Below are 23,757 nucleotides of genomic sequence, written 5' to 3' on the forward strand. Positions count from 1 at the left end.
TATAAATACTTACCCCTGATACATATGAGCGCGATGATTCTGTTTTGTCATACGCGTTTCGTCTCCATGACGAAAAGTAATAACATTTGTTACTTTACTGAAGAGTTTACTCGTGAATGCTATAAACGATGCCAGAAACTGCAATCATAACGAAAAGTATATCTTCCCTGAATGCTCCGAAGGGCAGCAGGGAAGAATCAAATCATTTTCTCGCCGAGAAGAGATTGGCGCGATGCATCCAACGTAAATTTCAAAAGTGTTCCCAACTCCCTATACGATGTCAGAAACCCGGTTCTTACTATCGCCCACCGAAGACCTCCTTCAGATTGACTGGCTTAACAACGATAAGTCGTACATCTCCGATTAACACGGCCAAAAGTTGTCCAGATAATTCAACATGTAACTCAATCTTCTGCGTGATTGGTACGCCATGCTGCAGAAAAAGCTTGTCCATGAGTGATCTTTCACCGTCGATAATGGAGGCTGAGACCGGTGACCTCAGGTAAATCCCCGGTTGAAAAGATTCAGAATCTTTTATTCTAGAATCTTTATTTGCCCCGTGGATCTACTTAAAAATATTTTGATTCTAATTTTGTAAACTTAGATCAAATAGTAGTTCGACCACGGAGAGAATCGACGAAGGTGATAAAGTTAAAGACATTGCTGGTAACGACATCGGGATTACTGTCGGTATTAAAAATTGGATGGATGGTTTCGTGTCCGAGGAAGGGGGCTCACGATTCTTTCAGAATCCAGAAAAGGCTGCGAATTTGGTGTGCCACGTGCTTATGCTGAACGCCTGGAGGCGTAGACGCAAGGAAATCTTGGATTTTCGTCGAACGATCGACAATTTGAATCAGCAAGTGAAAAATCTTCATCTGCAGATCATCGTATTGCGTCGGTTGCTCGATACAGAGAATGGCCGCGTCTGTAAGCTAACTAACGAGGTTCGTCACGTTAGAATTCAGTTCGATGAAACGTTGAAAGAAAAGGATGCACTGAAAACGGTAAATTTTTAATATGTAATTTTATTAGTACCTTCTTAAAGAGGAATTAACTAATTAGATGTATTTGAGTTTTTGCAACAGCAACGTTGCGATAGGTGATGGAACTATAGAAAGATGCCTAACGCCTTGCGGGCGATGAACAGCAGAGTTCAATGACGTGTATCTAACTAGGGGGATGACGCTAGCGTAAGAGCTCGCGACACGAGTTTCGGCTCGTCAAATATCATAGTTGAGACAGTGAAATTTTTGGCATTCTTTAGCCAAACAAATATATGTTGCCAAGAATTTTGATAATGCGCCATGATACTTCTTTCATGCTGTGAAATATTCTAGTCCGTTTAAAGTTTTTTCAAATTTCAGAGTTTCCATACGGTGCCCTGACATTTTTGTTTGCTATTGTTGTTAGTAATAATTAGAAATTAAAGATAAGGTAATAAGAATATTTTGTATATTCATATGTATATGAATTGATTTGATACGATTACACGATACGATGATACTCATGGGCGTCAGTAGCGAGCCATTAATTAGTATATACCGTACAAGCAAGCGAGAAGTTGGCATCGGTCCAGCGGCTAATTGTGAAGCGAAAGAAGAAGCTGTATCGTATCGCGACAACAACAACGTCATAGATAAAACCAGGAATCCTCCTCTAGTTACTTTTAGGCACATGCGAAGTTCAACGCGGGGTGAATACGTTTTCACGAACTGGGTTACCGTTTATTACAGGAGACTGAGAAAATGGAGGGAGAGATCAGGCGTCTGAGCGAGTTATCCGAGGAGAGGTTGGTCACGGCGGAGAACGTGCGAAATGAATTGCTTACCGTGCAAACTCAACTGCAGTCACTCGACGAACAGCTTTCGAAGGATAGAGAAAAATTGTTGAAATTACGCGAAGATAAAAAGATACTTCTAGAAAAGGTTCATTTTGTATTAAGTTCATGTCTTGTAAAAAATTGATTTTACTCGGTGACTCATTGTGTTCGTCGGAGACGAGTCTCCAGAGGGTGAACTCTCAGTTCCATGCGGATTTCTAGCGTTTTCTATGAAAGAATGAGTCACCCTTTCACCCTTCCGAAACAAGAAATGAATTCTTCAGGGGAGGAGCCTCCCATCACTTGTTTTTGATTTTGGGAGAACCTAGAGGAATCTCCTATTTATATATACATATATATATAAAGAATATGGATTAACAAGGCGAATGCTATACTTCTTTTCAACTAAGGGAACCTTAAGTTGCACGCGACCATACTTGCGAATAGGTCAACGCACGGAAGGATATACCGTATGGTTGAGTCATATCTTTTCTGTTTCATCGGTGACTCAATAACATATAGTATTCCTTCCGTACTAAGAAAAAGGGATCGATACTTAGTTGACCTATTAATTCTTGCACGTGTAAAGTTAAAACGATAATCGCAATAATACCGTCTAGCAGCCGCGGTTGCCTACTTATCGATTGTACCCTTTCGTATCTGATAAACTGTATTGATTACAACGTTGAATAATTTTTGCAGGTAACAGCCAGCGAAACTCTAGCTATTGAACGAGGAGCGAGAGCGGACAAAGCAGAATCAGTTGGTGAGGAATTGCAGATGAAATTAGCTACGCAGATTGGACTGGTTGAATCTTTAAAGCAACAAATACAGCAATACGCAAAGTAAATTTCGTGGATGTAAATGTTCCTAATTGATATTCTATTGACAAATGTTCCATTTGCAGGGAATTGAAAAGCAAAGAGGAAGAGAAATCGAAATTAGAGAAACGCTTAAAATCATCAGAAGAAACAGGAAGATCTCTACATTTGCGCACAGTTTTCTTGGAAGCTCAACTAGCCGACCGAGAAACAACCTTGCGTCGCGTAGAGTCATCGTGCATTTCCCAATTGTAAGTTTTAACGATCCTCTGTGCCTGGTGGTAAATACTAGCTATCAAATTGTTCCCTCACTGTGAATCATTTAAGAGCGGAATTGAACGAATTGAGAGAACGTCTAATACGGCAGTCTCAAGAGGGGGGTTGGAGTAGCAGAATGCTTCAGCTTGCTGGTAGCGTTGTACGTGCACCCAGAGCCATTTTACGTACCCTGTTATCATCTACAGGTCCAGTGTTGACTTCTTAAAAGGTAATACAAAGACAAAGTTTATTTGGCATTTACTTAAATGTATAATTATGATTAATGAAATTTCAGCTACAGCCAATTGAGCGTTTATCTTCTACACTTTGAGTTTCTTGTTGAAACAAAGAATTTGAAAAGTAGAACTTCCGGTTCAATGATTGTTTGATGAAAAAGTGGTGGTACTGGTGGGAAGGGAGTTAAATGGAAATTGAGGAAGGGGGAGAGTTGTATGGGATCGAGAAGATAGAAGATTGAGGGAGACAGTTTCTAAGCAACAGCAAATTCACGGGTACTCATATATTAACAAAATTTTATTTTTATTTATTTATTTATGTATATTTTTTTTTTATTCGATATACTTTCTGATACGAGCGTCTTTATGAAACGTGAAATATTTCAAATTGAAGAAAATGATCAATAATCCTCTATGATAATCAGAGACACATTAGCGATTAAAACTTGATGCGATGACAAAACTTGGGATAAATAGAATAAATAAATATAGATACTGTTTTACTTTTTTAATCTATATTTTACATGTTTCTTTTCCGCGTAACATGATAAAGTGATCAAAATAAGGTACCGTCAGCACTGCTGAGCGTTAGATAATTTTCCATAGAGAATAATTTTTTGTTCAACTACGAAATAACAGCAATAACGACAAATGCATTGGATAATCGATAAATGTATATGTACAAGTAATCGTGTTTAAGCCACATTTTACATAATGTCTACGCGTGTGTAGTTTCAGCAAAGAGAAAACAAGGAGAAATTAAAGCGATGCCCACGGTACATTATTTTTTTCCAAACATGTTACAGTAGACCGTTAAAATCTAAGTAACCACGTACGAGTGACACAAATACGACGTGTCTGATCACATTTCTCATTATTGTGTACTTAAGTACAAGATAAAATTATGATTTTTTCGTTTCGTTTGATAACAACATCTCTGTGGTATCCTCATTTTTCTACTTTTACCATTACGATGGATTCATTTTTGTATCTTACTTGAAGCGAAGAGACGGCACATATTTCGGTTGGAAGATTCGCTCTTGTTATCACAAAATCGTTTTACTTGTTTCTGAGTACATCGGTAGGTGTAGTATGTAACTTTCGCTAGTCGTTCTAAAACATCTGTTATTGCATATATTAATCGCGACAACAAATAATGCTGTTCTACGATTCTGAGACTGGATTTGATCGTACTCGCTGACTTGCTATTTTTTACAAACAAATTCCAAATGAGATAACGTACGCGGTAATTAAAAAAGAAGGTGTGAATGATACTAAATCTATAAAAAGATAGAGGTCGAGTAGTATGTATTATTTTAATATTGCATATAAGAAACTTAAAAGAAGAAAATGAATAACAATTTTTTCAGATTTTACTGAATTTGCGCTATTTTCATCTATTGCAGCAATTACGTAAAGGAAAGAAATTTATTTCATCGCATTTCGACAGAACTGTAGAGCTGAATATGTCGAATCTCATGGCTTGAGGAACGTACTTACTTTTATGAGTATTAAAATTTACAATACTTTTATACTACAACAAACCTTGATACAGTAAATTGAGCAATTTAGATGTTCCTGTAAGATTGCTCTTTGTATCACCTCTTTATAAAAACGTTACCGCAAGCCAGTAAAAATATCAGTACATATATCGTTGATCTTTTATGTTTTAAAACATTGGATTGTTCTTTGATAGTCGTTTAGCAAAACACAATAAAGGATAATTTTAATAATCTCTAAGTCACGTATCAAAGTGTGCAATAAAAGTGGTTTTCTCATTTAGAGAAAATTACATTATCTTTTCTTCTTAAGTAAAACTATGTTAATAATATAGAAGAAAAATTAAACATCGTTGTTAGGATAAGACTAGAAATTAGTGGATAAATAATCTCGTTTAAATCATACCAAAACCTTCGGTACCCTCGCTAATCGCTAATAATAAAGCACGTTCAAAGTGATCGTAACATTCGTAATCGGGTAAGCAGAGTTGATTAAAGCTGTAATAAGAAAAATATATAATGATTACTATGAAAATTAATGCTATAGAAGCAAGAAACTTACCAAGTGTGCGCTGTAGGCAAATTAGCAAATGTTGGTGCTGCTGTGATCTGAAATCGTGGACTTAGTTGTTGAAATCCACCGGGTGGTAACTGCGAGCAACCTGTAGTGAATTGCAATAATCGGGCCATCTCTTCCCGCGTGAAGTTACTAACTGCTGTCCAAAACCAATCGAGAACTCTGAGAAACTCTGGAGTACTTCCATTAGCTATATGATGGGCGCGTAGATCTGCAACGCTGTATTCTCCAGTCCCACACAGTAACAACTATAATAAATCAAATGTTCGATAAAGAAAACAAAAAAACATCAAATGGAAAAACTTGCAAGATCACATACTTCCAGTTCATTTTCATCAAATATGCCTAAAAGGTTATCGGGGATTAGCTCGTTCAGGCCCCTTAAAAAATGTTCTACTTCGTTTCGTATAGAACTGGCGAGTCTATGTTGCGCCAGTGCATCCAAATAACGCAGTTTTGTGTCGTTGGTGACTCGGATCTTGCTACCACCTGGGATTAGTTCAGCTACCTATAACGAGCGTAATGTAGTAAGAAAACTGTTGTATGTACAAGAATGGAAACTTGTGATCGTACTTTTAATAATTGACCGTCTTTATCGTACTCTTCTTCTACAAAATACAATTCCATTTCCTCAACATCGTTCTCAAGAATATATTTTATCTTGCTCAGGTATAGGTCCGGATCATCTTGCTCGAAATACTATGGCAGAAAAATAAATATAGTAAATAGCAACAATGGATATGGAAGAGATTAGTATATACTTACTTTATAGTGCACTCTGAGGCCTATGATTTGTGCAAGAAATGATCTTGTGAATCTTGCACGCACTAATTGGCGATAGGAGCCACCAAGCGCGGATTCATATAGGCATTTTCCCACGATTCTTCCTGCAAACTCGTAGTGTTTTAGTTTAAGGTGTTGAGGCCGTTTACTATTAGGATGTACTAAAGCTTGTTGTGATTCTCCAAAGGACGCGAATAAGCCGTTTCCTGAATCGAATAGAGCCGCACAAATTAGTTCGAACCATTCTCGCCTTACACCTCCCCAATCAACACCTGGAATACAACATAAAAATTAAAATTGTTTTAAATAAAATAAGACCGTTTCACGAACGAGGCATACCCTGTTCCCCTTGAAAGGTAATTTCGAAATTCCGGCACCAATCGCTCACGGAAAATCCTTTGGTGGCTTTCATAGACTTCAAAGAAGAAATGTTAATATAAGTACTTGAATACAATACGAATTAATTAAGTTACTATTTAATATTTACCGACTCCAATAATTTGTCCCGTTGAACTTTCATCGAAAGCTTTTCATGATAATGTTTCTGATGATGCTTTCGAACTTCATGATAAAAGAAATCTTGCTTGTCAGCGAATGTTTCGCTTCCCCCTATATTTTTCAAAAGGAACAACGTAAACGTAGCGGCTATTATATCCCGGTACAAAGAAATTAATTCGACAGGTGGTTGACATCCATCGTCGATAGAAAATGAATCGTAACCATCGTACTGATTATTCGAACAATCAAAATGGAACTGAAAGATATGGCTTTGAGTTATTATACAGTATAAAATGAAACTTTATTTTTTCATTTTAACCCCTGAACTTACTTTAGTAGATGGACAAAGCCTGAAAGTAACTAGTCTTTTCGGAATTATTCTCAATAAATATTCCTTGATCGTAAGCTGCTTGGGTGAAATGAAACAGAAAACTTTTTTCGGTTTTGAAAACTTTTCGCCTTGCATACCCAATAATTTCGCAGCATAACAAATATCGGGGTCTTTTGAGGCCACGTTGTGGTGTACCATCCTTGCAACATCACCTGTGACGATAATATCATTAAAAGAATACATTCTTCATAATATCATTTCCCGATGAAATTATTCGTACTTTCGAGTACAATGATGTCAAAATCCCCGTTATGCAATTGTAGTCCAGCTAAACTGACTGTTGCATGATAACAACCACCCTTCGGAAAGCTAACTTTCAATCGAATCCTTTGAATTGGAGAGCCATAATCGAGTTGTATACTACAATTGGTTACCGATGATTTATCCGCTGCATTGCCAATCTATAATAAGAACAATTATAGAACCAGTCACCACCAATCTATCAATTGTTCACTTGCCTGAGTAATATTGATTTGGTATCCTTCCGTAGGACTATCGCCGTTTCTAAATATACACAAATTATCGTATTCATCTCGTGGCTCTATCGTCATAGAGTGTGCAATTCCAGCTGTACAAACTACCGTAGAACTTTGACGTACGAAGACGGTCTTGTTTGGATCCGGAGGACCTAGAAAAATCAAACAATTCTAGGCGTTTGGTTTTTCGCGGCTCTTGAAAGTTTTCAACGGCTGGTCACCGATTGTGTAAACATACCGGGAAGAAAATTCTTAAGAAATGGGCTTCCGTGTACGTGACACGAACCAATAAGTACGGCTATTCGATATTGTCCAGCATGCCGGACAGTAAACTTGACCACTGCGGTGTTTGCAGCTAAGGGGTCGGTGCCTCCCAACTCTATCAGGGTAGCCACCCTTCGCGTTCCTTCTGTGACTTCTACGATTAAATTGTCCTTGTCGCAGATTGGATACGGTTGGCCGTTGCGTTGATAGAACTGTAAAAGAACATTTCGAAGTGTAAATATATAAATTAAACGTATCAAGGAGTTTCAAGGAGTCATATAGCAGAATCGATATAACATTTTAGTTATTCAAGAATAAGTAGCGTTTGAGGCGCCTATCATTTTCATGGTAATTTGTACTTTCACAGTTGAGAAAGTTTCACACTGTGTACCTTCACGGTAAAAGTCATTGTCTCTCCTACGAGCTGTGGCTCATCCCATTCAAAGTGAACGCGGCAGTTGCTTGGTAATAAATACTTTCCAGTCACATACTGCAGGAGGGAGTGTTTTGCTTCCGGTGCTAGAGCTGGCTGTGTCATAGCAGCCAGGGTCACTAGCCCTGCTACCGACACAGAAACTACCAACATACCACCTATGGACAATTCAATGAGAAAAGTATTATTTCTTTCAATCTGTTATTCCAATATGTTTCACGTCCGTTTCAAATAATTCATTTCAACGAATAAGAATGAAATAGTACCCCATGTCCAGGCGTCTTGATGTTGGCTGTTTTTGACAACGGCACTCCACAGATCAGCCTTCAGGGTTTCTAAATCTTCCTTTGAAATAGGCAATGTCTGTCTGGCCTCGTTCCATCGTTGTAGATCTTTGCCAAAAGCTGTCCGTACCGTGTTCTCCTCCACCCAGTACACGTCCTCCAGAGACATCACTTCCATCTGCATCAACCTGACCAGGTAAAAACAGATTCATTCTTTTTTTTTCTTTCTTTTTTTATTGTTTCAGCTGAATTCGGTCAGTCGGTCGATAAACAAATGTGCCGTTTCTTTTTAGAGCCTGGTGTAGGGCTATTTTGTGTACTAAATATATGCATAGCGCATATATTTGCTTACTTTTGGTAATGGCTATGCAGGCCATGGTCCGTCAACCACTGACGTAAAACCAGTCTCTGTTGCAGTAAACGTGCAGCGCGTTGCAATCGTTCCTCGTCCTGTGCCGGTAATTCTGGCAACGCGTCCACTTCGCCACAGCTTGCAAGGGTTGAGATACCTGCAACATAAAAAATACATCATTTCATATTCCGTCACTGTATCGTCCAAAGCGGAGAATCTTGATTCTAGACCCTGTATTTCCAACGTTTCAGATATAAAAGACGATGGTAACATGAAAAAAGATTGGAAAACTGTTATCGAACAAAAGAGGCTGTTATGATTTTTAATTAGCGATCCGTGGAAACAACGATAGCGTCCGAGTATCTGTCCCAGAGAACAGGAAACGAGTGTTTTGATAATTCCGAACGTGTCGTTCGTCGTGTCCGCTTTCAATGCGTCGTCAGTCGTAAAAAAACTGTCGAATCGTGTGCAGACCATTTTGAAATGCGGTGCACGTCGTTCATTCTTCTGCTGTGCATTCTCAACTGCATCGCGCTCGCGTACACGAAATGCACCGTGAGCAAACAGGAACGAGGTGAGGTAAACTCTTTCGTCTACTCTCGGTTCTCCCTTCTTCCGACGAAATTGGAAAACTAATACGTGGTAGAATCCTACCAAAGCTTTTTTGCTGCTTTGAAGTACGTGGAATATTCGCGTTCTTCGTCCCGTTCGGTTCCGAAATATCTCCAAATTAGGATTTTTTAATACAACCCAAATTGTGTGTGGTTTCTTTTTTTTTTTTTCTTGCAAAACAGGATCTGCCGCTCGTTTGCAATGTTCCAACGTCACTCTGGCAATGGTATCGAACCAAAATACAACCGACGTGTTGTCGATAATGATCTTGAACTCAAATATACGGTACATTCCGAAAGGAGCATTTGTAAGATACGCCAGGACCTTGCAGTCACTGAACATCAATAACTGCGACGTATTAGACATCGATCCTGCTGCATTCGAAGGGTTGACCAGCTTGAAGAAACTCAGTTTATCAAACAACAAGATTACGCAAGTGAAGGGGGAATGGTTCAAGGATACCGTGTACTTGGAACAGTTGGACCTGTCGTTTAATCAAGTTATCAAGTTCGAGCCAGCGATCTTCGGCAAGCTGTTACTTCTCAAGCGACTCGACGTTAAAGAGAATCTTTTAACTTGTTTGGATCCTTCTACGCTGCCTGGAGGTATCGACAAGGTCCTCTTCTCTGGGAATCCTCTAACTTTTACATGTCGAGCCAAGGTAAGAAACGACGTTTTACTTTATTCGTTTTCAACCATTTAGCCTCGTTCATGATTGGATCGTACATTTGTAAATGACCGGAAATGGTTAGATAATAATTCGTATCTGACAATGCGGAGATTGCAGTAGCATGGAATGATTGTTGCGATTTAGTTTACCTATTGATCCGTGGAAATTACAGCTAACTCTGTGGATGCGGGATCATGGCGTAAACTACAAGACCGAAGAGAGTGAGAAGGAAGCGTGGTTGGATAAGCTCCTTTGGCTCTGCGCCATCAACGACGCGAGTGTGGCCGAATCGGAGGTCCTGATGAAAGAATGCGTTATCCTGAACCTGTTCAATCAGCTCCGTACAGGATTGAGCTCTGCGGAATCTTACCCTCTATCAGTGTCCCAGGAGTGTGTCAACGCGAGGAATCTTCTGACTAGTTGCATAGTCACGCAGTCTCAGAGATCATCTCAGGCGTTCACGAATGGAAACGCGATTAAAAATCTTCTTCTATATTTGTATCAGGCTAGGACGAGTATTTGAGGACGATGAAAATTTGAAGAAATATTTATATATATTGTTATGGTAAAAATAAATCGTATTCGTGAGCATTGAATTTTTCATGACAAAAGAAATGAAAAAGTCCTTTACCATTTTTTAATCTGAGGCTTCGTTCCAGAGATACAAGCGATTGAAAGTTTGATCTTCAACTTCCGGGGCGTCGCGTTCCCCCCGGAAGTGAAGGAGCAAACTTTCAGTTGCTTATATCTCAAGAACGAAGCCTCGGATTGAAAAATGGTAAAGGATTTTTCGATTTATTTTTTCATCAAGAATTTGTTTGTTAATTTAGAAATCCGTGCAATATTAAAAAGCTTCTGTGATCGTTGACCTTCGTTCGTACGGAAGGAACATTTTCGTGGGCTGTTTGCGTTCGTTGAAAGAACTTTTTTTCGTTCGGTTCAATGTGCGGAAATAGTCTTCGAGGATGATTTACTTACCGGAAGAAGCGCTACCGCTGGGCCGCAGCGACATGCCGATGGACGATATCTCGTCGGCAAAGATATCTTTGTCGCGTTGTCCATCCCGGCAGCCTCGATTTTTGTCCGGCATAATTCCTCTTCCTGGCTCGTCAACTTTTACCGACTATCGAGCATTCTCTTTCGTTCACCGTCGCATCGCTCGCTCGTCACGAGGTCATCTTTTCGAAACATCATCAATTGTTTATTTCTTTTGTTCGCGATTTTTCGATATTTTTATATCGCGAAATATGGACGATTCGAAATCGACCTACCAAGGGTGTAAAAGATACCTCTCTAAATAACATGAGCTTAACGATCACTACGCTTAGAGGGGGATGTTTTCTTACAGGTTTTAATAATGCTATCTCTGAATTTATAGGACATTAGGATGAAACAGCAACGATCGCGAGAATACCGTCGATATTGCACATTGATGATGGATTTCGTCCCCTTTCCCTCCATTGCTCGCAATTGCCACCACGTATACACGGCTCAGGTGATAAATCGTGCGAGGGTATACTACGAGACGAGCATGGAAAACACGGGTACGATAACCCCAGTTTGACCCCGAGTGGACTCTTGACCCGGTTTCGATGAACGTTTAATTCATAGTAACGTATCGTTGCACGTTGATTAAATCGTCGCGGCGATCGTATAATTGGCGTCGTTAATCGATCAGGCTAAAAGCAACACCGGACAATCGAGTATCGTCGAAACTGTGTTGTCCTGTCGGTCAATCTTTATTCGGATCGCACGATTTGGGTCAACACGGGCGAAATTTTATAGGGTAAAGCGGAGCAATTCCGATCGGCCCGTAACTTTTGCTTCATCAAATATTGGAACCCAACGATTTTAATCAAATTTTATACACGTACCGTTACAAGGAAACTTAAAATCTCGGAATCGTCAATTTATTATCAACGAAACACGAGCAACAAAGGAACGAAACAAAAAACAGTAAGAAACATGAGAGGACTTCGGGGGATAAGTGTTCCATTAGCGAAAGCATCAAAGCCCTCGAGTACTGAAGATCGCGAAGTTAAAAGGAGGATACGTACTCTCAGACCTTTCTCCAACGTCTCCTCCCTCGTTTCTCGCGGTCTGGTCGCGGGAAAAGAAATGAAAGAGAGGTAAAAAAGATAAGAATAAAGTGTAAAAAAAAGTGTACCGCGGTACAATGAAAGAATCAAGCGGGTAGAGCACGGCAAGCTCGCGTGGACTCTTGACCTTTTCGAACGGATATCCTTCACTGGCATTACTTCGTGCTAACGATCCTTTTGGTGCTAAGAGGGGAGCAGAGGGAGAGGAATAGGTGGAGGAGGCCAGGGAAAACCAGGGCATACGTATGTCATACATTCTCATGATTATGCATGAGAGGGTTGCTGGTATTACGAAGGTAGGAAAGATCGATTCTACCGCTTTTCATGCACACTTTTATATGTCTATCATATGTTGCTAACATTTTTATTTTTTCTAAAGGAAAGTACATCAACACCTACGAAAACCGTTCATTTATAATTTGCCTATGGTTCAACGAATATTTACTACGGTATGTCTATGGTGCTACCCATAGTGTCGCTCTGGAAGTTCCGATAATGTCATCGACAATGCACGTTTTCTCCTCGACCAGAGAATGTTCAATAATCGACGCTACAAATTCTAACAGCTGTGCATGACGTTCCATTTTGTTGAGAAGTTCTCAGAACTTTCAGCGCGACCCGCGATACTCCTCGCGGCAAATGTTCCAATAAGTTAATCTACGAGTCGGCTGTTTGATATTTCGGTAACCGATACCTCGGAGGAATATCGGTGCAGGTCAGGAGCAAAGTTGGTGACACAGTTTCAGCAGCGACACCATAGCGCCTAACCCGGGTATGCTTTCGCGTTAATGGAAACCGTGCCGTTACCTTAACACCGGTGCGATAAAACGGCTGCTCTTTCTCTTCTCTGGCAAGAAAAACCAGGCCCGAGCAATAAGTTCTCGTCGAGGCGAACTTTATTTCTTTTTTTTTCTCTCTTCTCTTTTCGAGGATCCTCTGAAATTAGCTGCGCACGAGGATACGGTGAAAAGACGCGAAAGCGTGAATACGACCCCTCCCTTTCCCGCAACGAGCAATTGTTTTCTGGATTAATTAAAATCTTGCCTGCTACTCTGCGCGGATGAAAAAGCAGAGAAAGAGGAATGCTTGCTTTCAAACGAGATTCACCTAGTCGATGGTTAGGGAAAGTTAGAAGGTATCGGAATCGATGGATCCAGGCTGGAGGGAAATGGATACAGCTGGATCAAAGATGGCACACATTCGAACGTTATTTTTCCGCTTGCGGATAGACTTTCTAGTGAAATAATTCGCTGGTTCGCAGGTGCATCCGGCTGTGTTGGTAATTTACACGAGGGTGTGCGGTGAATATTCCAATTCCCTAACGCGTAAATCCAGCTACGATATTTCAAAGTTTATCATAAGCAATTAAATTTTCATTTTCTACTACCAACGAAAACGTAACAATGAAAAGTGGAAAAAATGACCTGCCATAAGAGAGATAGAAAAATGGGTGTTAAAGGGCTAAAGGTCAGAAAATTTGGGAGCTCAGTTGGACGAGTATCGCGGGATGATTAATGTGGCCCGTGTTCGCGGTAAAACGTAATTGGTGTCCCGGAATTTGCTGGGTCGCACAGTCGACGAAGATAACGCCGTTAAATTCGCGCTGCTTTATTGCCGCTCCTGTATGCAATTTACATAATCCCTGAAAACGGAAAGCATTGCTCGTCCCGTCGATAGTTTTTCTCCCTTTATTCCCCTCGCGCGCGATATACACCGCGTTTGATTCATTGGCTCGAATCGCGAACGTTTCGAAGCTATAGAATTTTACAAAATATTCGATGCAATTCGAAAGGTAAATGTATTATTGTACGCGTTCGTTGTTTTCAGAGATACGTAGATTCAGAAATTTTATATTCGTAATCAATCCCGTTGAAAATGATTGCACATATTCAACATTTCCGATGAATCTCTTGAAAAATCTACTCTTCACAGTAGGTCGATCGATTCTCGCAGTCGATTTACGCGGATTTTCCTCGACCTACCAGCCGAATCTCCGTCTCCGGATCGGATTTAATTTGCAATTCTCTGTAGTGTGTAATCAAGCACGGCGAAATGGTTTCCAACCGTTTAAGTCGTATCCCCTGTTCCAGCCGGCTTTCCACGCCATTTCATCGACGCCGTTTCTATAATATTCCCAGTCTATACCTTATATCATTCTACTTACGTATTATGTTTGTGAAATTTCTTGCGAATGACAAATGAAAGTTATCTGTTTGTCAATGGATTATTTTATCTATAGCAATTTCTCGATTGTTCTTGGTGGAAATGAAAACAAAGTTTGATGTTTGTAAATCGCGTCCCGTTCGATACGACGATTAATTTTTCACGCGGCAAGTGGAGCGTGCCGAGGAGTCAGCGACGTTTTCTCCGGGATGTTCTCGACGGACGGGGTACAATTTTTCTGCGTTATAAGCCAAAAGGTTAAGGTCAGTCAGGAAGATCGATACTTTTCTCTTGGCCAGTAATGTGTTTGCGAACATATCTGCACGCAACATCGCGACTCGAAGAAAATCGATTCCTTGCACCGATCGACAGACGTATCCGGTCAGCTATAAGTTGCTTACTTGGGGTCAAATCAATTCGAATGTCATCATCCTACGTTAATCTACCACGCGTCATTATTGGTTACACAGACGACCTCGCATATGATCAATCAAACCGTACAGTCGACAGGTTGCACCATTTCACACGATTTAATGACATAAAATTATGACAAAGTAACACTTGTGGCATATCAATTTGAAGCTTAAGAGTCGGAGAAAACGACTATGTAAACGCTTCAGGCAGAAACTTCCTGGTTCTCCATTGGGACAAGTAATGAATGAACGTTTTCTTCTTTTTTTTTTTAAAGAGGAATCATCCATTTTGTATTAAGAATATTAATAAATCTTTTATATAGTCATTTTCGTTAAACTTTAAGCTTTAAATTGATATACAATAAGTGCTACTCTGAGATACTTTTATGTTACAAATTCCTGGCAGACTTTCTACGTTTCAAAATCAAGCTGACAGAGGAGAAGGAACTTTTCAAACATGAAAATTCAATTTTCTTTTCGCCAATTTCTCTCAGTCGAGTTTCAAGATTGCAGCGTCGACATCGACACCGATAAAACGCATTAACCGTAGAACCTTTTTGGTCGTGGTGAGCAGGAAAAAGAGAGAGAGAGAATCAAAGTGTCGCAATGCAGGTTGTGCATTCGTTCTAAGACGTGCTCTAGGCGAATCTCTGATTTTCGAGAATGTCCAAGTCTGTCCGATGTCAACCTTCGAACTTTCTACAGTGTCCCAGTGACGTAAGTTGTCCTTTTTGCAAGGAAACCTTTCCTCTCGACCACTCTACCTCGGGCTAACAAAGTGTTTTAGCAGCTCGTTGCACCGACGATGAGAACAGACATCGAGTACAGTTTAGAAATTCAAATAGAACCGACGGATGCTGAAGAAGCTTCTGCCCCTACCCTGTTACCTTCAGAGACAAGCACTCGAATCGTGTTACTTTTCTCTCGAGGAACTTTCAGTAGCATCGTTGAACTTGCAGTGCTACGCAACGACCCACGAGGAAAACGTTGATACGGCTCAAAGCAAACTTTTTGGCACGAATAGCTTGACTTTTTAATTAAACACGAGATTTGTTTCGTTGTCATTGGTGAGCACCATAGACACACTTTTAGTTTTATTTTGTTTTTAACAATGCTAATTTGAGTTTGATACTAGGTTAATAATATAGCACAGCGAATTGTTAATTTTTGTTAAATACGATAAATGTCTACTATAATTACATTGGAATTAACAAACTGCCGCTGAAAGTGTAGATACACCTGTGTCTAGTCAGACGCGGTTTAATATAAGTTACCAAGAATAATAAAGATTGATTTTCTTATTAGGTCAGTTACCAAATGAAATGATACGAATGAGAAAATCTTGGCGGTCGATTTCGATCATGAAATACGAAAATAAAAACATTCATCACGTGGTTATTACCGAAAGTAAATCTTTCACTTACGGAGTCAACTCTTTCCCGTCTCGTCGGCTGAAGATCGTCTGTCCACCAGAGAGTATCGTGGCAAACTCGAAGACTTCGGAACAAATAAAAATCGTGTGCCAGTAGACGAAAGAAGCGTGGTGTTCACCTAAGATCGTCTTCGAAGCTTCTTTCAGATGCGAACAAATAAAAAAACCGTAACCCTTCCTCGTCGTTGCACTTGTCGTTATAATATTACAATCGCTACAATATTTTTGTCTACGTGGCTCGTAACAAGGGTAGCGAATCAACGTGTCGTGGGTGTTCTAAGTAGTCCCGAGGGTACACGCGGTGGTTAAAAAGAAACCGGGTTCAAGGGAACGGAGGGTAAAATAGAAGAGGAGAAAATGGGTCGGTGGTCGGTAGGGATGAAAAAAACGCGAGGTTCTTCTACGACCGTGTATCGGCTCGTTTCTACTATGGATCAAGTTTTGACCCAGTGTGTCAAAGACTCGGTAAACGCGCGAACATCCGAGGCTCGTTTCCGTTTTCACCCTTTTCTGGTACGACGTTTGTAAGCTGGTTTACGCGTACTCGCCCTCTGGCAACGCGCATAATGCTCACGTTTGTTGTCCGTGATCGAGACCGTGGCAAAAAGTATAAGGGTTGAGTTCGACGAACAGGGTTGTTTTGGACGAACCGAGAATGGCCCGACGTCCGAGATACAACCCGAGGAGACGATGCGATGCGACCTCGACAATCCACTCGCGCGGACTCACGCTAGACGACTGCATGCGATACGATTACGCGGCACAGAGCCACCCTCTGCTTGCCACCCGTTCCTCCACTCCCACTCCGTAACGGACCACGCCAAGGCAGACGATCGTGCCTCGTCCTTCGCGTTTTCTTCCTTCTTGCGGAAATGTCGACGCGAACATGCAGAGATTCCATGGAACCACGGTTATTACCAGGTGAAAATGGGAGATTTCGACCTCTCGTATAGTTTTTTTAAATGTTTCTTATCAGGCTGTGTTAAGAGCTGGTAAAGTGCTCCACAGTATCTTGCAATTCCATTATATGACCCAGGGGGTTTTCACCCCCAGAAAACACGTGTTGAATATATGTACTTATTCGGGTTCTATATCATATGAAAATTGCATAAAAATTGATGTGTATTAATTGAGTAACATCGGAAACAAGATTGATTAATTCGATACTACGTAGTCGATGAAATTTTCAACATTCGAGTTACTCGTTGGACTTTTAACTGTGTACGGTTTGGATTTTTCCAATAATTGCAAGCGTGCTTGTCGCCCGATCGTAAAGAAGTGCTCTTGTTCGCATTGGACGCTCTCGACATCTGGTCACATTTAATCTCCGACGATTTACGATCAATAGAGGATAGGGTAAAGCACCTATTCGGGCTAGCTACTTGCTGACGGAATGAAATCGTTACTTTATCTCCGGCAATGCAATCTTGCTTTCTGCAGTGTCGACGGGAAGTGTAACACTCACAAATCCCCTTGAAAGGATCGTTGAATTTTCTCCTGTCAGATCAGCAATTTAAATACACGCTCTCATCTGAATGATTTTAAACGATTTAAACTTTGCAATTAAATTGATGAAGATGTTTTATCAAGTGGCCAGTTATTGCGTCAATGGATTCTGTCCGATGGACAGATGACACACTTTCATTTAGAGCTTAAATTTTAAGCCGACAGATCGAAGGTATTTATTATTCAGCTGCAAGAGTACTGGACCATTAACGCATTGGCTGACACAGTGTTAAACTGCTATATCTGGTGTGCGATGTTTCAAGAAGAATTATTAACACTTTGATGGCTAGTGTCAGTTCATTTGTATAATCATGCAAATTGAAAACATAAATGATATCGTCAACACGCTGAATGCCCCGAGGATTATTCACAGCCGGCATTACAAAGGTAGAAGAAAAGTCTAAGAAAATTGATTATACATATAGCATGCTGTACTACACATGGCTGTTTTCACTGCGACAGTCAAAGTGAAAACCAGCCAGTACAATGTTTTCAGCTAGTAGTAACATCCTGCAATGGACAGACCCGAAAAAGTAGTGTGTCCGTGTGTACCCAGACGCGAAAGGGGTGAGCGAGATGAGCGTCCCCCACCCCAGTGCCCACCGAGTATAAACAGCGCGCAGTGACATTGCTGCAGCTAGGAATTTCGTATCCATTCGTTCCGTTCCACCAATAACGAGGCACAAAAGCTTAGCCCGAACGAGCGTCCGCGCATGCGTGGACTTTGTTGGCACCAACCGGGGCCGACACGATAAAAGTTCGGATACTGACGCAGATTTATCAGCAGCTTGGTCGCGTTGGGCTCCAGATATAACGCGAAGGACGCGTGTATGAAAAAATGAGCAAGATAAAGGAATGCTTCGCATACTTTCCGATAAGAGCCGCCTGATCCTCTCGAATGTATCTTTCTTAGAAGATAATAATATTGTATCAAAATACTTTTTTTCGTTTAAACGAATAATCAGTTCTGGTGGATCTTGACGAACATTTCCGCGGTAGTTTCACTTTCATACATTATTGCGTGTGAGTTCATTGTACGTTGCTCTGATATTCAAGCCGCTCGTTAATGAATTCCTAAGGATCGTGATTCTTGCCAAAGTAATGAATAGCGTTTGCATGAGCGAACTTGTAGCTGACTTCCTCAAGTTTACGCTGCCGGACAATTAACGCGTTCCGGAGGACCGATAACCTTACAATGGCATCCGGTGTCTATCGCACAGAAATTGACTACTTGCCAAAAGGTGAATTCTGTCGTTAAAAGGAACGATAATGAATTCACTGGCCTCGAAATAAATCATCGTTTTATTTACATTTTTCACCCACCCTATCTTGGATATATTTCTTTTAAATTTGTAAATGTTTGAGAACTCTTATTATCTATAAATTATAACAAAACGGTATAATCAAGTGAACTCTGACCTTTCTTTTTGAAGAGAGGTCGGTATTGTTTCAGGCCAATTTCAGCAAGCCACTGATCTGCTTCGGTGAGATCCCCGTTGTTTCCATTTCCGGTGGCTAGCATCAGAAGTTTGCCAAGGGACAGGACCATAGAAAGGGCCAGAAATACCCCCGACAATACAGTCGACCATCGTGCCATTTCCTGACCGGTGCATCTTCAAAACGAACGGTTATAAACTATACACTTGACACATCGCGTGCATACATGCACACAATGTCATACATATAGTCGGTTGTTAACAGGTTAAGTAGTATGAATTGGAGGTTATGTCACCGTGGTGTTTGTAAACAAATATGCGCCGGTGAATGTAGCCGGTTGTGTAATACGTTTTTTAGCTTACCACATTATCGTAGAGCTGATCATCGGTACACGTAACAATTGTCAAAACCGTGGTTGCGCAGTTTTATAGGAGTTAGAATGCGTGTAGTCAGACAGAATGAGGATAACTGTAGATGGAGTGACAGGTGGAGAACACTATATAGTTAACCTAGGGACTTCGAGCGCCGGTGTTTCTCCCAATGGTCAGACTGAAAATCAATTTTTAATGCATCTTTCTTAGCGTGAGTCGATATTAAAATACTTATACGTATAGAATTTCAAAGCATCGCATTCTTCATCTTATAATACCTTATAATTCATCTTTTGACACTCCTTATCTAAAAATAAAAATAGAGCATGTTATATGCAAATATAACGTGCACAGGTATCTAGCTTATCTTGTGTTGGAAACTACGATACGCGTAGTTAATAACAATAAATGATTAACAAGCTATCTTCTTTGCTGTAAATCAATTTCGGGATATGAAGAATGAAAGGGACCAGCAAGTATCGCAAATTTCTTATAAACCGTTATGAAACTGAAATTCTTGGTACAGTGAAATATTAAATGCGAAAAACGAAGTCGTAAATTGGTCAGCATTAAATAATGAGCAAGTCTTGTTCTGTAATCCAGACCAGCAAAAGAGGCTGCATTAACGGTCTGCAGAAGGGATCCAGCCTGTCGCGTGCAACTTTGGCCTCCCTAAGTTAAGAAGAAGCGAAGGGGAAGTAGTATCTCATCATTCGTGTTATTCGGGTTCTTTATGTGCGAGGAGAGGAGATTTTGGGTTAAGCTCTCTCCGGGTTCTCCTTAGGCTGAAGAGAACTGATGAGGAGCTTCTCCCCATACGTTTAAACCATGTGATTGTTACCCTCACATGTCGATTGTGACCGAGTTCTTCGTAATCTCGACGCCAAAGTCGACGTATTGTGCGACAGAGCAAGAAGCAATTTCAAGGTGTCGACCTGCATTCGAGTCGGGCACAAACTGCGCTCGGATGAAAATAAAAACATGTCCAAAGTATGTGCAAATTGTAAAACATTATAATGAATGTATTTTACCAATCAATTTATCGTATATTAAGATCAAACGCGGTTATTTGTTACATTTTACAAAATAACAATATTAAAAGGCACACATAGTATTATTAGCAAACTTGTTCGACAAGTATGTTTAGGAGGATAATATATCGGTACCTATATCATTTTTTTTATAATCAGTGATAACGACTTAACGCTTCATTTCGATAAGATATTAAATTCTACAGCCTGTTTCAGAGTAATTAACAGTAACATTAAACTGTAAACTTGAGGTTAGCCACTAGTCGGACGAAGATTCAATACACAGGAGAAAATTATTACCTGGAAGAGTTAAGTGTGCCGGTTACTTATTAAGTGATTCATCAAAGATACGATAGATAATAAACGATGTGTCTTATAAAGAGGCGATCATGTAACTCGATTTTACGCGACGATATGCTTTTAATCAATTTTGTCATACTGGATTATGAATTGCAGCTGCTTGACCACTTAATCAGCATATCAGATTGCGTGCACCGTAAACGCATTCATTTCAAATATCATCGATCTAATCGATGGCATTGCCACGTAAAATTCTTTCGCCTCGAGGGTGTATCCAGTTTAATTACGCCGGTGACGGGTCAGAAAATCGATGGGACAGAAAGGAATCGTGATTTCTTTGCCAATCTGTTCCGTACGTGACACATTCCTCGAATAAGAAACGCATACACGGGAAGACTGCATCCAGCATCGAGTCGGCTGTCTGGTTTTACTTCGAAGGTGTCAATCTCATTATGTCTACTTAACTCGTTACATTACTGCGAACAAATCAAATCAACTGGTTTCATACGCTATAGAAACTTTTCAGTTTCTAACGATTTGTCGTTGTGTAGGATCGTTTTCCTGAGTATTTTATATCATTGTCTACGTCTTAATTTTAAACTAACCCCCCAACCCTCATAAACAGTTAACCTAAATACTTTTTCTTCAATTTGTTACCCTATGAGTATTATAATTATTACAATAATTTTTTTAATAGTTTTTCAAATACAGTGATATTCCTTGTCTTCTTATTAAATAGGAAAATTAATGCAAAAACCTACTGCCTCACGAAGAACCGATAGATCCTATGTTGCTAAGGCCGTTGACTATTTCTAATGCTAATAGTGTATTCGTATTTAACGGTGACATGTTTTACATAGTCATAGTCTACATGGAGGTATGTGATTCAACATGAAACTCTTTTTTTTTTACTCTGGAGTCTTGTAAAATATCAAGAATGTTTGAAAAATGAAACGTACCTTGTGTGCTACTAGGTGGATTACCAGGCGGCGAGGTGAGAGGTCTCGCTAGTAATTTAGCGAATGGCCGAGCAGCGGCGCTGTCTTTGGTGCAAGCGCGCGGTTTTGCCATGTCCAGTTGGATACTTTACGAGTTCCCCTGTATGGTCATGAACATGGGAGACCATAGCACACCATGCTTTGCTTTGACAGCGGCGAAATGTTTATTTAATACATGGAAATTCCCGATTCTTCAGTTCGCAAAGGTATACATGACCGTTTCAGTCTCATTGGCCCGGCCCACACAAATCCTTTCATTTTTTTTTTTGTCATGCTTTCTTCATCGCTCGTACATTCTCGAACGCGTAAGCATTTTTCTTCGTTTAACGGAATACGTAAGTACTGTGAAATATATTCTCTCTCGAAGTGTTTGTAAGTAATTACTGTCATTGCATTCTTCGCAAATGAGAATATAATTTTCACGTACGCGAATGCTTTTTAGTGCATAAATACCATTTTACAACCATTTTCGTAGAATCGCATTATTCTTGATTTGCAACATTTACCGCATAGAAGTACTCCTACGATTATAGGTGGCGTGATGGGATGGAACAATGTTCAAAACAGGATTGCTGGTCGAGATCTATTTGAATAGGTCTATAAAAGTGTATAACAATAGGTATATTCAGAATTCTATTTAATTGAACATACAAAATCTGTAATGCGATTCGAAAACTGCTAAAAGGAGCCGTTACCAAAACCTAAAGGCATGTTGACCGAACTCCCTGGCAGCCTCTTCTTGGACAATCAGGTTCAACTGTAATGACTTTATTCGACACAAACCACATACATACGTCCAGATGAAGTATCGTTAAATTAAAAAAACGAAGCTTCCCTAGTTTTGATAAATGAAACGTTTAAGTCGTATAATCATTAATACTTTCCTTGCAATTGGTTGAAAAATAATATCAAATAAAATTTACGACTTAACTGTGCAAGATAAAAAAGAACAAAAAAAAAAAGATGACCTAAATATTCACTAGTAACGCGAGTTAGTGTTGATAATATAATCCATATTCATATATAGTTTTCAATTAAATATTGTACACGCATATGTTCATTGATACATATCATTTACGAGAATTTATCACGCGGCTCACGGACAATCATCGTAAACGATGCATCATCAAATACACTGGGTGCGTATTTAATTATCGTTCAACGTCCGAACGATTTCGACGTGCTTTCGAATGCAGGTAAACCCGTGTTAACAACGTCACGGCAGGGATATTAATTAATCGTTATAACGGTTCAGAGACTGACTGAGATAATGTTACATTAATTTACGATACCGTGCCGATGTCGATCACAGGTGTTCGAGAGCAGAGGATCGAATAAAGTGGATCACCTTCCTGGGGCTGACTTAACCCGTTTGCAGCGTCAAATTATCCTGTTGTCGGATTGGTATCAAGATTCGAGCTTAACGCTCTTTGATCTTCCGAAGCTTGGCGAACCGTGTCCAGAGGACATAAGCTGGATAATGTAAGCATTAAATTGCAATTAAGAAACAATGCTTGCCCACGGTACAAGTACAAGACCCATCGAACAGTTTTTCTTTATTATTCTATAGAAAAAAACTTATTAATGTTTTTGTATTTAAATAGATCTCGTTTCGATCGCGAAATCGTTTGAAAATTTAACACGCTTTAAACCGATCGAATATGTTGATCTATTTCTCACGCTTTTTTACCGATGATTGTAGAATATTCACCGGAGGGCAAGATCAAAGAACCTTAGCAATGACATTGAACGAGGTAACCGTGCAGAAGCAGAGTTTCGTAACGATATCGAGGTCGTTGCTCCTTTTAAGGCCGCCGTAAAACACATGCGAAAACATGCGAATCGTTACACGTAGACGGTCACCTGGCCCGGTTAATCCAGGGACCAGATTGAGAATACCTGATTCTTGTAATCGATGTTCGTATTTGTAGAAATAAGTTAACGGATTAGAAAGTCAACTTTATACTTCTACGAAAGCCTTTTTGGAACTTTGATTCTCTCAATTACCATTCTGTCGCGTTTGTTGTCGGA

General features: G+C 40.0%; 3 protein-coding genes across 7 annotated transcripts; 2 read left to right on the forward strand and 1 right to left on the reverse strand.

The window, feature by feature from the left end:
- Nucleotides 1-38: 38 nt before the first annotated feature.
- LOC117601526 (uncharacterized) lies at nucleotides 39-3,653 on the forward strand. The gene is made up of 7 exons (XM_034318373.2): nucleotides 39-502; nucleotides 605-1,007; nucleotides 1,737-1,928; nucleotides 2,525-2,667; nucleotides 2,730-2,894; nucleotides 2,971-3,130; nucleotides 3,197-3,653. The coding sequence occupies exons 1-6, from the start codon at nucleotides 129-131 to the stop codon at nucleotides 3,125-3,127; spliced, it is 1,434 nt and encodes a 477-aa protein (XP_034174264.1). The 5' UTR covers nucleotides 39-128; the 3' UTR covers nucleotides 3,128-3,130; nucleotides 3,197-3,653.
- LOC117601514 (apoptosis-resistant E3 ubiquitin protein ligase 1) lies at nucleotides 3,631-19,530 on the reverse strand. 5 transcript variants are annotated; one of them, XM_034318348.2, is made up of 17 exons: nucleotides 16,658-16,838; nucleotides 16,076-16,223; nucleotides 10,955-11,154; nucleotides 8,695-8,851; nucleotides 8,325-8,530; nucleotides 8,017-8,216; nucleotides 7,600-7,837; nucleotides 7,344-7,513; nucleotides 7,106-7,286; nucleotides 6,826-7,037; nucleotides 6,484-6,750; nucleotides 6,336-6,411; nucleotides 5,979-6,268; nucleotides 5,787-5,912; nucleotides 5,533-5,721; nucleotides 5,199-5,461; nucleotides 3,631-5,134 (listed from the first exon to the last, which is right to left on the reverse strand). In XM_034318348.2, the coding sequence occupies exons 3-17, from the start codon at nucleotides 11,064-11,066 to the stop codon at nucleotides 5,032-5,034; spliced, it is 2,790 nt and encodes a 929-aa protein (XP_034174239.1). In that variant the 5' UTR covers nucleotides 11,067-11,154; nucleotides 16,076-16,223; nucleotides 16,658-16,838; the 3' UTR covers nucleotides 3,631-5,031. The 5 variants fall into 5 exon arrangements, with proteins under 5 accessions (XP_034174239.1, XP_034174237.1, XP_034174240.1 ...); XM_034318346.2 differs by lacking the exons at nucleotides 10,955-11,154; nucleotides 16,076-16,223; nucleotides 16,658-16,838 and adding exons at nucleotides 19,009-19,202; nucleotides 19,389-19,530; XM_034318349.2 differs by lacking the exon at nucleotides 16,076-16,223.
- LOC117601531 (uncharacterized) lies at nucleotides 8,908-10,905 on the forward strand. The gene is made up of 3 exons (XM_076688650.1): nucleotides 8,908-9,268; nucleotides 9,489-9,967; nucleotides 10,149-10,905. Exons 1-3 carry the CDS (start codon nucleotides 9,178-9,180, stop codon nucleotides 10,497-10,499), a joined length of 921 nt encoding a protein of 306 aa, XP_076544765.1. The 5' UTR covers nucleotides 8,908-9,177; the 3' UTR covers nucleotides 10,500-10,905.
- Nucleotides 19,531-23,757: the final 4,227 nt, after the last annotated feature.

This window comes from Osmia lignaria, chromosome 6 (assembly GCF_051020975.1).
Source record: "Osmia lignaria lignaria isolate PbOS001 chromosome 6, iyOsmLign1, whole genome shotgun sequence".
Taxonomy (NCBI): Eukaryota; Metazoa; Arthropoda; class Insecta; order Hymenoptera; family Megachilidae; genus Osmia; species Osmia lignaria.